The sequence below is a fragment of the Austrofundulus limnaeus genome, unplaced genomic scaffold, assembly GCF_001266775.1.
Source record: "Austrofundulus limnaeus strain Quisiro unplaced genomic scaffold, Austrofundulus_limnaeus-1.0 Scaffold27, whole genome shotgun sequence".
NCBI lineage: Eukaryota > Metazoa > Chordata > Actinopteri > Cyprinodontiformes > Rivulidae > Austrofundulus > Austrofundulus limnaeus.
In genome coordinates, this window is record NW_013952429.1 from 1018575 (window position 1) to 1032346 (window position 13772).

The 13772-nt window shown below is 38.6% G+C and overlaps 2 protein-coding genes across 9 annotated transcripts in view; one reads left to right on the top strand and one right to left on the bottom strand.

Annotated features, from left to right (window-relative positions):
- Positions 1–10550, top strand: part of clockb (clock circadian regulator b) — a 21969-nt gene extending 11419 nt beyond the window's left edge. For 4 of the 7 annotated variants that reach the window (XM_014004878.1, XM_014004884.1, XM_014004880.1 and 1 more), the window contains exons 11-24: positions 422–540; positions 635–717; positions 2305–2411; positions 2508–2655; positions 2792–2867; positions 3776–3920; positions 4051–4157; positions 4390–4527; positions 5134–5292; positions 5779–5982; positions 6187–6380; positions 6542–6674; positions 7267–7401; positions 7621–10550. In XM_014004878.1, coding sequence (XP_013860332.1) covers positions 422–540; positions 635–717; positions 2305–2411; positions 2508–2655; positions 2792–2867; positions 3776–3920; positions 4051–4157; positions 4390–4527; positions 5134–5292; positions 5779–5982; positions 6187–6380; positions 6542–6674; positions 7267–7401; positions 7621–7932 — 2060 coding nt within the window. In that variant the 3' untranslated portion in view covers positions 7933–10550. The remainder of the gene's footprint in view (positions 1–421; positions 541–634; positions 718–2304; positions 2412–2507; positions 2656–2791; positions 2868–3775; positions 3921–4050; positions 4158–4389; positions 4528–5133; positions 5293–5778; positions 5983–6186; positions 6381–6541; positions 6675–7266; positions 7402–7620) is intronic. The other 3 variants (XM_014004882.1, XM_014004881.1, XM_014004883.1) reach the window with 3 other exon arrangements.
- A 2030-nt stretch (positions 10551–12580) lies between these two features.
- Positions 12581–13772, bottom strand: part of kitb (KIT proto-oncogene, receptor tyrosine kinase b) — a gene marked incomplete at its 5' end in the record, with an annotated part of 15952 nt that continues 14760 nt past the window's right edge. For both annotated transcript variants that reach the window (XM_014004886.1, XM_014004885.1), the window contains 1 exon segment: positions 12581–13746. In XM_014004886.1, coding sequence (XP_013860340.1) covers positions 13603–13746 — 144 coding nt within the window.

The following is a 13772-nucleotide window of genomic DNA, read 5'->3' on the forward strand; positions in this document are numbered from 1 at the left end:
CCTCAAAACATAAAGTCCATTTCAAAACTACAGCCCATTAAGAAGAATCTTGTCTGCCATCTGCTGGACACTTTTTGTTGTGCTCATATTTAGATGTCCTATTTTGCAAATGCTGCCTTTTTGAAATTTGGTATGCTTGTTTGTCTTTGTGTCTATGGCATATAATGATGTGATTGTGATGCTGTAATTCTGAGTGTTTTATGTGCTGCAGAACAGGAACCTGCTGTAAAACAGCAATAATGCTGAGTCAGGCTTGATTTTTAATAATCTTTTCCTGTTAAATAAATACATCAAATCAATATTCTTTGAAGCTCCAAGTTGTGTTGGCAGAAGTCCTTCCTTGCTCTAAATTCAGAAGAGCCCAGAGCCACGTCATATTTTCCTTTAATCACAAAACAAACAACTGTTCTGTGTTGTGCAGTTCCCAACGTTGCAAGGAATGGTCTGGCGGGGGTGTTACAGCGATCGCTGCAGCCTGCCTTTGATGACCAGGTGTGCTTTGTAGCCACAGTTCGATTGGCCAAACCTCAGTTTATCAAGGTACTGTCTAAACACTTTTACTAAAGTCACAATTATGTCTTTTTCCTTCAAAGAACCTGCTCTCAAAGATGCACGTTTACTTTTGTGTTTGTAGGAAATGTGTACAGTAGAAGAGCCAAATGAAGAATTTACCTCAAGGCACAGTCTAGAGTGGAAATTTCTCTTCTTAGACCATAGGTAAGCATTCAAATAGTCAAACTTAAACAGTGCTTTGCTCCTTGAGCTACAAATAGATTTGTTTTCTGAACTCTATGGAAGGTAGGTTAAAGCTCAACACACATTTTGTCTAAAGATATTTTAGATATAAGAGTGTTTGGATCTACATTTTATGTTCAGCAGTGACTGTAACGTTGCATTAACCAATATGGATATGTATGCCACTGACAGCTTTTATTGTGAATGACTCATATGCCTTAATTTTTATCTTTACTATACAAATCCTCTTTTGTCTTGATGTTCCACACAAACAAGAATGTTAAGTCATATGACTCTCACATTGCATCAACATCGAGTGGTTAAAGCATGCATTTTTTGTGGTCTGTTTGATTCGGTCAGCAAAGTGCAGTTCTCTTTGGATTGTTCTTTAAAAAAATGTCTTATTACCCCCTAATTGGGTCTGTTAGGTAATTGGGCTCATCAAGCGATAATTCTTCATAAATGCGACTCAGAAGGCTCTGAACCATGTTATTGTCTAGATGTCAGAATGTTTTGCCATTATTACAGATACTTCAGCTGTTTTGCTGATTTCCTGTTTGTGTCCCACTGACGGATCTCTGTGTAATGTGGCTGTGTGTATCGTCATACAGAACAGATAATTAACATCAGATTACAAAATGTTTTGTGATGCACATTTAAACTGCCACATGTGAACGCTCTCAGTCATGACCAGTTACAGTCGAATCACCCAAAATAAGTTTTTTGACATTATGACTAAACAAATTATGTAAATCTTCACTTATTTGTATCTTTTTTGGGCAGTTTCAGTTAAACTTGATTCACTTTAAGTCTTATTGAGTCAAGTGTGGGCCTGAAAGGTTTTATTTTATTTTTTTAGAGGGGTGTATAATAGAATATTTGAAACTGACTTAGACAGTCAGAGCTGTGCTGAAATTCTTCTTCTGATCTGCTCTTTTGACCTGAAAATGATTTGCCGCCATCCATCTCACCAAACTGGCAAACAAGTCGACCTCATTCTGGTTCAAAACTTCACCACAGGCAGGACTGCAGAGGTCATGGTGCTTCAGGTCACTGACCACTGCTTTATTCACTGTTTTGTCCAGCAACAGCCCCCTGTTGCAACACAACATTTTATTCTGCCTAAACCTGTGAAACCTGTTGCAACAACTTTCCTACTTTCTATTTCTACCTGCTCAGATTTTTTTTCCTCATCTGAGTCCAACAGTTTCTTTCTACTCTGATTAGGGAAAAATGGATTGGGCACCTCACTAGTCTCTGTGCAAAAACTATTAATCATATTTAAATAAATCCTGAACTCTTCGTACTGAAGCAACTGATGGTCACACACTTTTTTTGTCTACATTGTTTTATGTTAAATAGTAAGTTAAAAAGACCCTTTACTTTCAAGAGAAAATTCTGAGCTCAGATACAATGAAAACCAATGTGAGTTTAGATGGTTTTACTCTGCACTCTGGAGGATTCGAGAGAAACTATTAGACCTGAAGTAGTGAGATGCAGGCTAGGTAAAACTATATAAAAATGCACCATTCACAGCAGTGACCTATTGTTCTTATTAATTTTTTTCAGAGCTCCACCAATAATAGGCTACCTGCCTTTTGAGGTTCTGGGAACATCAGGGTATGACTATTACCACGTGGATGACCTGGAGACTCTGGCCAAATGTCACGAACACTGTGAGGCTCTTACATGTTCTCTTTAATTCACGTCTATTTAAAGTCATATTTTTCTGCTTGTAAAATCCTTACTGTCTCCACCCTTGTCCTTCCCAGTGATGCAGTATGGGAAAGGGAAGTCCTGTTACTATCGTTTCCTGACTAAAGGTCAACAGTGGATCTGGCTGCAGACACACTACTACATCACCTATCATCAGTGGAACTCGCGGCCTGAGTTTATTGTTTGCACACACACAGTAGTCAGGTACAATCAGTTCAACAACATCACATCTGAAAGCTTTCATTTTTCTTGTTTTTTTGCACCACCTCTCTTCTTTTATACAAGTTAGCTCTTTGCTTCTAATTGTTCCTAAAATACATGTTTCTGTTGTGTAAAACAGCTATGCAGAGGTTAGAGCAGAACAACGCAGAGAGTTGGGCATTGAAGAGTCTAATCCAGAGGCCCCCAATGATAAGGTAACACACAGCCTCTAGAAGTGGGTTATTCATTTCATACAATCTAGTTCATTAAAAAGGCACAAACAGTCCAGTGTGTGAACTAAATGTAAACAAATAAGTGTGAAGTTGAATTTGTTGCTTCAGTCTACAGTAACTTTGGTTAGACCCTAATCAACTATATGACTAAAAGTCTTGACATACATAGTAATAAAGTCCTAGCCCCCTCTGTTTACTAGCCAAAAATTAAACTCCTGATGTATTACTTGCGTAAATGTTTTTGTCCTGATGGGCACAAAGTGATATAATGTCACTGAATCAACAATCACCAGCCTTGTATGGAAAAACTTTTAAAAAAGTGGATTGAAGTTCAATGTACTTTACAAACGGCGCCACCCAGTGGCCTGATGTGTCTTATACAGACATACAGTGACTCACTTGTCACAGTCTTTATTAAGCTGGTTTATTTTGATATTAAATCATCCTTCAATTTCAATAGACCAGTAGCTTTAGCAGTACTTAAATCTTTGAGACTCTACCTACAGCGCAGCAGCTGGTCCAAATATTTTGCACCAGTGCATGAATGCATTCGTTGAGATGTAAAAATATTTTTGTAGTCCTGGAAATACATTATGATCCTGATCCAGTCTAAAAGAATGAGTTTACTTTCAAAGATGCTTATCGAAGCTGGCCACTCTTTAACATGTATGCATGAACACACTGTGTATAAATAAAATTATTTTTTATAATTTATGAAACGTGTACTGTTCAGTAAAGTTTACTGAGAATGTGAAGTACTTTACTGCAGCAAACATGAACCTTTTGTCAACCGCTTTGGTCAGAAATCACGCTTTCCTTTCTTACACATCAGGCCTGTTATTTTTCTCTGCATCCAGTAAAAATAAAATGACTTTTTTTTTCTTTTCTAGAGTCAGGATTCTGGCTCAGAGTCGCAGCTCAATACGTCCAGTCTGAAAGAGGCTCTGGAAAGGTTTGACCGCAGCCGAACTCCCTCGACGTCATCACGAAGTTCCCGCAAATCCTCATCGCACGTCTCTGACAACACTTGCACTTGTAAGTACAAATGTAGTTGCGTTTATTGTCCACATGTTGTGTGAATTAGGCTAGGCTAGTCTGTCTGTTGTGTGAAGTTTAGTTGGAGTCAACAGAGTTTGACTGTTGTTCATCATCAATTCTGTCTCAGCAGCAACAGCCCCCAAACTACACATGGAGATGGCCACGCCTCCTCGACAGTCACTAGCTTCCACCATGGAGATGACATCACAGCGGCGCTCATCAATCAGCAGTCAGGTAAGTTGAGATTGGCTGAAAATGATACATAGCAGACAATTACTTCTAATTTTACTACGTTTCATCAATGTGAGAAAGAGTTTGTGCCAAGATTTTTTGGATGATATTATTTGAAACTGTATCAAGGATGTTTATGGAAAGACTAAATTCTGACAGTTTATTTAAAGATGTTCTTATGTATATAATTTCTTTTATTTATTTTTTCCCTAACTGAACCTTTATGATATTGCAGTCTATGAGCTCTCAGACCACAGGACAGAGTTTAAATCCTGGGATGATCAATCAGCAGCAGCAGCAACAACAACAGCAACAACAACAACAACAACAACAACAACAACCACCGCCACAGCCGCTTCAGACAAATGTGCAGGTGAGAATTGTTTAACTTCTTCTGCATCATTTCAGCTCACTGCAGGTGTGTTTGGACCTAATGATTAGAAGTCCTCGCTGTGGGTTACAGGGACCTACTTGTTTGTTTTCACACTGCCAGTGGGACCCTGAGATCATGTAACACTAAACCATCATAGTGGGAGCTGTATGTTTTAGATCTTTAGTTTTTAAAGCGGTGTTTGAATGAACACTACAAACATTCAGCAGTTACAGGAGCCAATAAACTGACCAATTCATGCTGCTCACTTTCAAAGAAGAAGAGCAGACAATGGTGACAGTTAGATATCTTCTACTTCAGCAACATTAATACAGTTTTAATCACACAAATTGGATCAGCTTGTTTGGCCAATCAAGAAAGTTATATGTATTGACAAATCACAGCCCCTTTTGTAATCCAAGAGCCTATACTGAGCTACCAAAGCTACTACTTCAAAGCTGGAGCCAAAAAAGATCAGATAAACATAGTTATTTGGACTAACTGATGTATTCAGTATTAAAAATGTTTGAGGTTTCCTGATGTACATGGTTAACATGTTAACATAAAGGCACACAGTGTGAATTTTCTCCCTTTGTGTCTGTCCTTGAGCCGGTGATGGAGTTTTCGGCACAAGTAAACGCCATGCAGCACCTTAAAGAGCAGCTGGAGGAGAGGACCAGAAGGATCCAGGCAAACATCCAGAGACAGCAGGAGGAGTTGAGACACATCCAAGAGCAGCTGCAGAGGGTCCAGGGACAAGGGCTACAGGTAGTACAAGCATTATATAAAATAAATGAGCCTTTCTTTATGATATCATTGTCAGTTTTAGTCAAGATTATCCTGCTGCAAGTCCTTATTGTATAAAGATAACTCATGTTCAAAAATAAGTGCAAATTAATTTTACAGTTCAAGAAGTTCAAGATAATACAGTTGTGAACACTACATGCAAATGTAGTTAAAATTGTGTTTTAACACAACTAAACAGTCTTTTAACAAATGCCAGCTTGCTTTGATTTTGCATTTTTGCTCATATTTAATTTTGCCTGACCTAGATGAGAACTACATTATGCATTATTTATCTGCTATTGAAATGGCAATAACAGACTATCTCTGTACCCTGTAGAGACATTTTCTTTCACTGGATTGTTCGTTTATTTCTATAAACATTTTGCAATAGAAACAACAAAAGAAAAGAAAAATCAAATGTAAATCTAGATACTTTAACCCCTGTCGTCTGATGTATGATAACTCCAGCAGATGTTGATGCAGCAGCAGGGTGGAGCGATGAACGTTCAGCTCCCTCAGGTGGGCTCTGTCCAGCAAGCGGCTACTTTGACTGGTCAGCTGCAGCAAACCGCCATCAACCCTGTTCATTCAGGAACTCAGCAGCTCACTATTCAGCAGCAGGCTGCTCCTCCTCAGCAGAACCTGCAGCAGCAGACCAACACACTCACACAGGTGGGACACATTCGCTTAACACAAATCTTGTCTTGTGGTTGTTGAAGTTCAGATTAAAACTAAAACAACTTCATGTTTCTGTACTTTGACTCCTATGAGACGTTTGTTATTTATTTAGTTTTGAGCATATGCACAGTTTCAAGAAAATGTAATTTATTTTAAATAAACCAATATAAAGTTGCACTCTGTTGACCTTTTTTGAAGCCTCAGCGTCAGCCGCAGCAGCCAGCCCAGGCTCAGTCTCAGGCTCCAGGATCTGTATCTGCCCCACTGTACAACACCATGATGATTTCCCAACCTGGACAGCCCAATGTGCTGCAGATCAGCACCAGCCTGCCTCAGAACAACACGCAGCAAGGCACAACTGTGGCCACCTTCACACAGGACCGACAAATCCGGTAAGAAAAGGACAGTCGAGCTGTAAATTCTAGTGAAATGTTGTTCTTTAGTTGCTGCAATTCTTGCATGAATCCAAGTAAATGTTTTTATTAATCCTCACAAAAAAATCAATACTTTAATAGTATTATAATATATATATTTTTTATTTTATCCTTTCTAGGTTTCCTGCAGGACAGCAGCTGGTGACCAAACTTGTGACAACTCCAATGCATGCATGCAGCGCTGTCATGGTGCCCACTTCTATGTTCATGGGGCAGGTGGTGACTGCATACAACCCCTTTGGAGGGCAGCAAGTAAGTTTACAGCAGATAAACATACAGTTATAATTGTAGGAGTACACCTACACCTCTTATAACAATGTTATAAGGATATTATTTTAGCAAGGATCTCTTTATTTTCGGTAAAATATTCTTCCAGTGCAAAGTGAATGGACACACAATGTTACGTGAGTCAGTGAATTTTGATTTGATCCATAAATAAATGCGATCATTTATTTTACAAAATCTCTACAGTACACTTAATTGTGAGCAATCAATTTCCTATAAACGTTAGGACCAACAATAACAAGCGCTTCGAGCTTCTCAATTAGACACTTACATAGAACACAAACGTCAAGTTTAGATGTTGAATACCAGACATTTGAGGCAAATAATGGGAAAAACCCTTACTAAAGTCCCTGAAATTGAGTGAAAACACTGAAGAAAAGCTAATCTTTAATGTTTGTTTGTTTGTATGTTTGTTTGTTTGTACGTTTTTATGGTAAAATTTCAGGTTCATTGTAAGATAATGATAATGTTAAGCAGAGTTTCATCATAGATCTGAAAATGTTATTAGAGTCCATTTAAAATCCAATAGAATATATTTTCTTTGTCTTTTTCATTGCAGCAAAGTGGGCAGACCCAGACTTTGACTCTTCAACCAGCCCAACCAGCTCAAGGTCAGCCAGACGGCCAAAACCAAACAGCTGTAGTTGCACAGAGCAGCCAGCAGGGGCAGCAGCAGCAACAGCAATTCTTACAGGTAAGAATATGTGACAAGTTGAAATTCTTTGATCTGTGTTTTATTTCATAAAACAGAGAACAATTATAAAAAAATTAGAACTACTGATCACAATTTTCTTTGATATTTGAAGACTTTTCTGAACATACCTGAGTGTTTAAAAATTTCAGCTCTTTTCAAATAATCACAAGAGAAAGATTGGCTTCATTTTCTAAAATTATTGCACTTATTTCCTGCCAGGGTACTCGTCTTCTTCATAGTAACCAGTCTGCTCAGCTGATTCTGCAGGCAGCTTTCCCTCTCCAGCAGCAGGGAGCGTTCACCCAGGCGACACTTCCACAACAACCGCAGCAGCAGCAACAGCAGCAGCCTCAACAACAACAACAGCAGCAGCAGCAGCAACGACAACAACAGCAGCAGCAGCAACAACGACAGCAGCAGCAGCAACAATCTCACCATCAGAGGCACCAGCAGCAGCTGAAACCACAGCCTCAGAAACCGCAGAAAGCCCCATCGTCACACAGGACTGACAGCGTTAACCAACCGCAGTGAAGCCTGGAGGAACACGACTTCAGCGTGGAAGCAACTGCTGCACAAGTTTGTGATGGGTTTGTCACAAACATCTTTCCTTCTAAAAACCATTTCCTCCCCTTCCTTAATCTAAAAGAAATGAGTTGTAGGAATAAGGAAAGGCTGTGAGTTCAGGAGGAACTCGCCAGCTAACGTCACTGCGCTTTCAGGGTGGATAACGTCTCCGTCAGAAACGTGAGGGAGCTTCAGGGTCTGAAAAGACCTGAAAAGATACACTTTATTGCAACAGACTCTGTGTGAAGGTGTCTCCAAGTGGACCGACTGTACAGATTTACTGTATCATAAAAAGGACAATTTGTAAATATTCAGTATAGCCTAACAGAAAACAGAACAGTAGTATTTTATATGATTGCATGGAAAGAATAACTGTGTAAGCTTTTATTAGTTGCTTTTGACAAATGAATTTTTACTTTTAAGTGGTTTCTGTTCAAAGACAGAGCAGTGAGATGCTCTTTAATATCCCTTTCCTTCCCATTCTTTAAAAAAGAAGTTCAGAAAGAGGCTTTAAAGTCTGTCAATGTGTTTTAAGAAAAAAAAAAGGTTGGGCTTGGGTGTTTTTGTGGAAGCTGCTTTTGAACACTGTGTCTCCAGGACAAAAATGGATTTTTTAACTTTGTAATTATAAAAAAATATGTTTGACAAAAAGCTAGATTACAGTTAAACTGAATTATTTGCAGGATGATTACTCTACGTATGACGGGTTTAGTGATTCCAAGTGCCAATAACTTAGTGAATTATGTTTTTTTTAAAATCTAGATTATTCAGAGTCGTAAATATTTTCCAGATATTACCCCTAAAAAAAAGTCATTCGTGTGTATATAGTAGGAATTATTTTTTAACAGTCAGAGAGCCCTAAAAAACAGTATATCCTCAACCTCCTGACAACTTCAGCACTTAATGTGGTTGTGTAAAGAAAATCACTGTTGGAACCTAGTTTTTGTAATCTGTGGTGTGATTCTGTGGGCTAATGTGTACTATTTTGAGAATACAATCCTTGCGTGCATGACTGAGCATGAGTGCATCTGTAGTGTGTGTGTGGTTGGTTGGTTGGTTGCCCCTTGTGTCTTAAAACGTTTGACTTAGTAAAAAAAAAGGTTTGAAGTTGCTGGATGGTACTTGTCCTCTCAGGAATGTGGAAAGTGTTTTTGCTTCTGCCTCAGTCTGGAGCCAGACCAGGAAGGATTAGACAGTGATGCTGTAAAGACCAGAGGAACTTGTGTTGTGAAGGGCGTGGTGCCTGAGTGGGGGAAAATATTTGACCTAGATTTTAAAAAACAAACAGAAACAAGCTTCCTTTCTTTCTTCATCAGCAAAAAATATGAGCGCATAGAAATGAGGTTAAAAAAACAAACAAATAGAGCTTTTAAGACAAAAGAAAGGAAAAGAAAAACCTAATTATTGACCTCCTTCTCAGAGCAAGTTTGGATTTCCACCAACGTCTATCCTGGTCTACCTTGTCATTCATCATTCTTCCTCTTTCTTGGCCTCAGAAAAAAAAAACCCTCATGCAGTCCGGTTCACTCATTTCTCAGTTCTCAAACCGCAGTTGAAACCAGGACTGGGCCGCGGTCCATCTGTAAAGACAGTAATGGATCTTGGCTCAGTGTGTGTACTACAGTGATAAGCCATATCAAACTGAAAAAAAAGCCTTGGAGTGGAGGAGTGTAATCGCTGGCAAAGGAGCGTTTAGAATGTGTTGTTTTGTCTGAGTGTTGGAAAGATGGCGTGTGTGGGCGCTCGTTTGTGTGCGACTCTGTGTGTGTGTGAATATAGCATCTCCTTTCCTTGATCTTGTATCGCTCGGGGGGCGGGGTCAGTATTGGCTTTCCCCCACCCTGAAGATAGCCAATCAGTTCTTGCGTTGCAGTATCTAAAAATGTAATTTTCAAGAACCGTGCTCCTCTTGCAGAGCTGTGTATTGTTGTAAGCCTGCGTGGGAGACGGCTCGGCTTGTGTGAGAGACTTTGCATGTGTGGTACCTGTCACTGTAACCCATTATATTTTCATATGAAAAAAAAAGATAACGTGTGACCGGAAGAGTATGGATGTTGGGCAATGCAGAGCACTGGTTTACTATCAAGCTATAATTAAGAAAAGAAAAACGAGGACAGACTTCTAATTTAACACTAACCCTCAGAAAAAAACGAAGAAATAAACTAAATACAGATTAAACAATTTTATTCTTGAGTTGTCCTCAGATAAGAAGTAGGATAGTTTTTAACAGCAAGGGTCTTCCACCTGTCACTAGCAAATAAAGACTATAGTTTTTTGTGTCCCTCTAAAGAGTAGTACTGAAATGATTTATTTTGTGCCACTGATGACCCAGCCCAAAGAATGTAAAGGTTGATTTAAAGACTAATGGATGTTGTAACTTTAAATTATGAAGGAAGAGGATGGAGCCATGTGGAAGAGAATCATTTGCACCACAAGATTCCACGTGTAGAATATGAAATACAATCTTTTTGTTTTTGTTTTGATTTACTGGTTTTGTATTGTGAGAAACTTTTGAATGTTGCATCATTACAGATGTTTAGTTTTCCAATAATGTGTGTTTTGACATCTGCTTGGGGAAAAAAAAAGGATTTGAAAGCTGTTGAATAGTGAAGTCCTGGATATTTGATATGGGATGGCATTGATAAGACAGCCCCCCCCCCCCCCCACTTCGCCCCTGATTTCCACACAGTCCGATGCACCAGTCATCTCCTTTTTTTCAAACACTGTTTTATTAGAAGTCTAGTATAATTCTGTACACAAACACAAAGCTAAAAACACCAGTATTCAGTGTAAAATGGTGCTATGCTTACCTGTACTGTACGTATGTATATCCCTTCTCCTGCTCAGCTGTGCTCCTTCATCTACCCCAAAGTCAAATGTAATAATAATAATCAATATTTTGAAGCAAAATGTTTGCAAATATTATAACCCTCCCTGTCCTTTCTTGGTCAAGATGAAATTAAAAACAGTTGCAAATACAAAACATGGTATCTCTGCTCTGATTTATTTTAGGCTTTGACATGTTTTTACCAAGGACTTTATTTTATTTATTTATTTATTTATTTATTGGTCACTTTTTTCATACTTATAATAAAACTGAGAGGAGAACCAAATGTGGGAACTTGGACAGAGGACAACCATCATCACCCAGAAATTATTGAAAACTATTTAGTAGAAATACACTTTAAAGTTGACTGAAATGTCCTTTTTTAATATGTTTGAGGTAAGTAATTCTCACTGATTTTTTTCTCAACGCTTCCTCCTTAGATGTTTTCTAATAAACCCTGGTAAGTTTTATCACTGTTGTGTCATATGTAAATGTAAAACCAACATTTTTTAGGTCTGTATCATGTTATGTTTTTCCAATATCAAAAACATACAAAGTGTTGCTTTGATTCATTTATGCACAGAGGTGTCAAACCTATTCACACTCATTACTTAAGTAGAAGTATAGATACTAGGGTTTTAAAATGCTTTTTGAAAGTAAAAGTATCAACTTAAGGTCTTTACTCAAAAACATAAAAGTACTGGTTTTAAAGCTACTTAAAGTATGAAAGTAAACGTAAGTTTAAAAGAAAAGCCATTAAGGATAAAAGCTTAGGCTGCACCACAGGGGTCTATAGTGCACAACCATCTCCCTCAATTTTCTTTTCAATAATAAAAATTATACTCAATAATGAGTATGATGTTAAATTAAAATGTTAATGTTGAAAACTTTGGAATTCAGTGACCAGACTACCTGTTTCATCAACATATCTCTGCCACAAACATTTTCATTCTAGGTCACGTGTCTGAAATGTCCTGCTGGAATGTGGCGTGATTCGTTTCATACAGGTGTGATGGACTGCGTCCAATCCAATAGGGTGTTGGAAAGAAATATATTTTTGCTTCTCATCCAACTACAATTAAATTCACTCCATCCAAGGGCTCCATGTATTGAATGGGTTTCTATTTATTTCTATTTTTCTGAACAATGACAAGCTAGAATGAAAACAAGCTGAAGTATAATACAAATTAAACATGTATGGCATTTTTAAATTGTAAGGAGTAGAAAGTACAAATAATTGCATGAAAATGTAAAGAGTAGAAGTAAAAAGTTGGCCGCAAAATAATCCACTTAAGTATAAATAAGCAAAATTTCTATTTAGTAAGGTAACTGAGTATTTGTATTTAGTTACTTGAGACTTCTGTTCATGCATGTTTGAGAAATCCTTGAATCTCCTGTGGTAGCCATGTGGAGCTGCCTAAACGCTTGTTGGTACAAAACACTGCCTATTGTACCTAGCTCCTCTCTGGAGCTCAGTCTGCAGCAGAGCACCCAGCCACACACACCCCACCCCCACCCAACAAGCTGTTTTGTACACTGTGAATTTAGCATTACAGATATGTGGCAACAAAGTAAAGATTAAAGGACTTTGTACACATCCTTGAGGTACTCCTGGGCTCTTTCGATGTATCTTACTAGAGAGACCTTCATGATGATCTGCAAGTGAAGGGCCGTGTTAAGTGCAATTTGTCAACAGAAATCCCTCTAACATATTGAAAAATGTCTCCAGTATTCATTTGATCTTTTTATACCTAAATACAGGAGCTGACAAAGGAAACTGGAACTGTATGTTTTTACCATCACAGGTGCTTTCTTTAATATTACAAGTCAACCAGCTGTATCAAAACTGCAAGTATCTCAAAACCATAGTGTGGAGTTTCTCTTACGCCCATCTTCCCCACATTAACACACTAACAGTCAGGAAATAATGCATTCAGTGTTAAAAAAAAACACATCTAAAGGCACATTTCTATTATATTTACATTGCATACACATGACAACAAAAAGCACACAGTCAGTCCTAAAGTCTTGGCCTTTGCTAAAGGGATAATCCATGATATATATTTATACAGCAATAAACCAGTTATTCACAGTATTTGAAGCTACAGCACGCAGGTGGGAATCAGTGTTTGCGTGACGTATGGCTTTAAGTTGATTTCTCTTCTGGATAACTGCTTGCATGCTGCTTTTATGGCTCATCGGTTTCTTTTGAAAGACACTGTTCAAAGGCCTATTTAAAAAAAAAACAACAATCTCTTACTTAACCAGTGAAAATGACCAGCTCAGGATTTATTATTTTGGGGAATATTTTTGCCAAGAGAGTGATAAAGAAGAAAAGGGAAAAAAAAACATTTATATCACCCAAAATCTTAAATCCAATCCTGTACAATGTGAAGCAACTCTTACACAAAATGTGATCTGCAGTAACGAACGCTGCTCATTTATTCCTCACTCAGACATCGTCTCCTCTTCGTCATATATGTACATGTACTTTCAGGCTTTATTTGTCCCCAAAGCATCTTAAGATGTAATCTAAGGCTAAGTGTGAGCCAACGCTCCTCCCACTGCTGATGGGTGATGATGTATCTGATGGCCCGTTAGTGCTGGAGTCTGCTTTATATAGACGTGCACCTGAAATACCTACCGCAGAGATCGATACCGCGAGCCGTTAGAGGCTGAGTGCTCGTGTGTACAGCGTGTGAGCTGCAGGAGGGCCACCATTTGGGATTTACTTTGAAAGGATAATGCTGTTCAAAATGGGGCCGTGTGTGTGTGCGCGCGGTTGTAGTGAAAGGATGAGAGTGTGTGTGTTAAACGTAGTCCAGGAAGACATCAGATGTATTTTGCAGCAGAGGCTGCGTTGGGGCCGTGGTGCTGCAGACTGAGCTCAGCCTCCGCGATGGTGCCCTCTGCTGCTCTGAAGCACCTGGAGGGTTGCTCAGCCTCAGATACACCTGAAGAACAACACACACACACACAC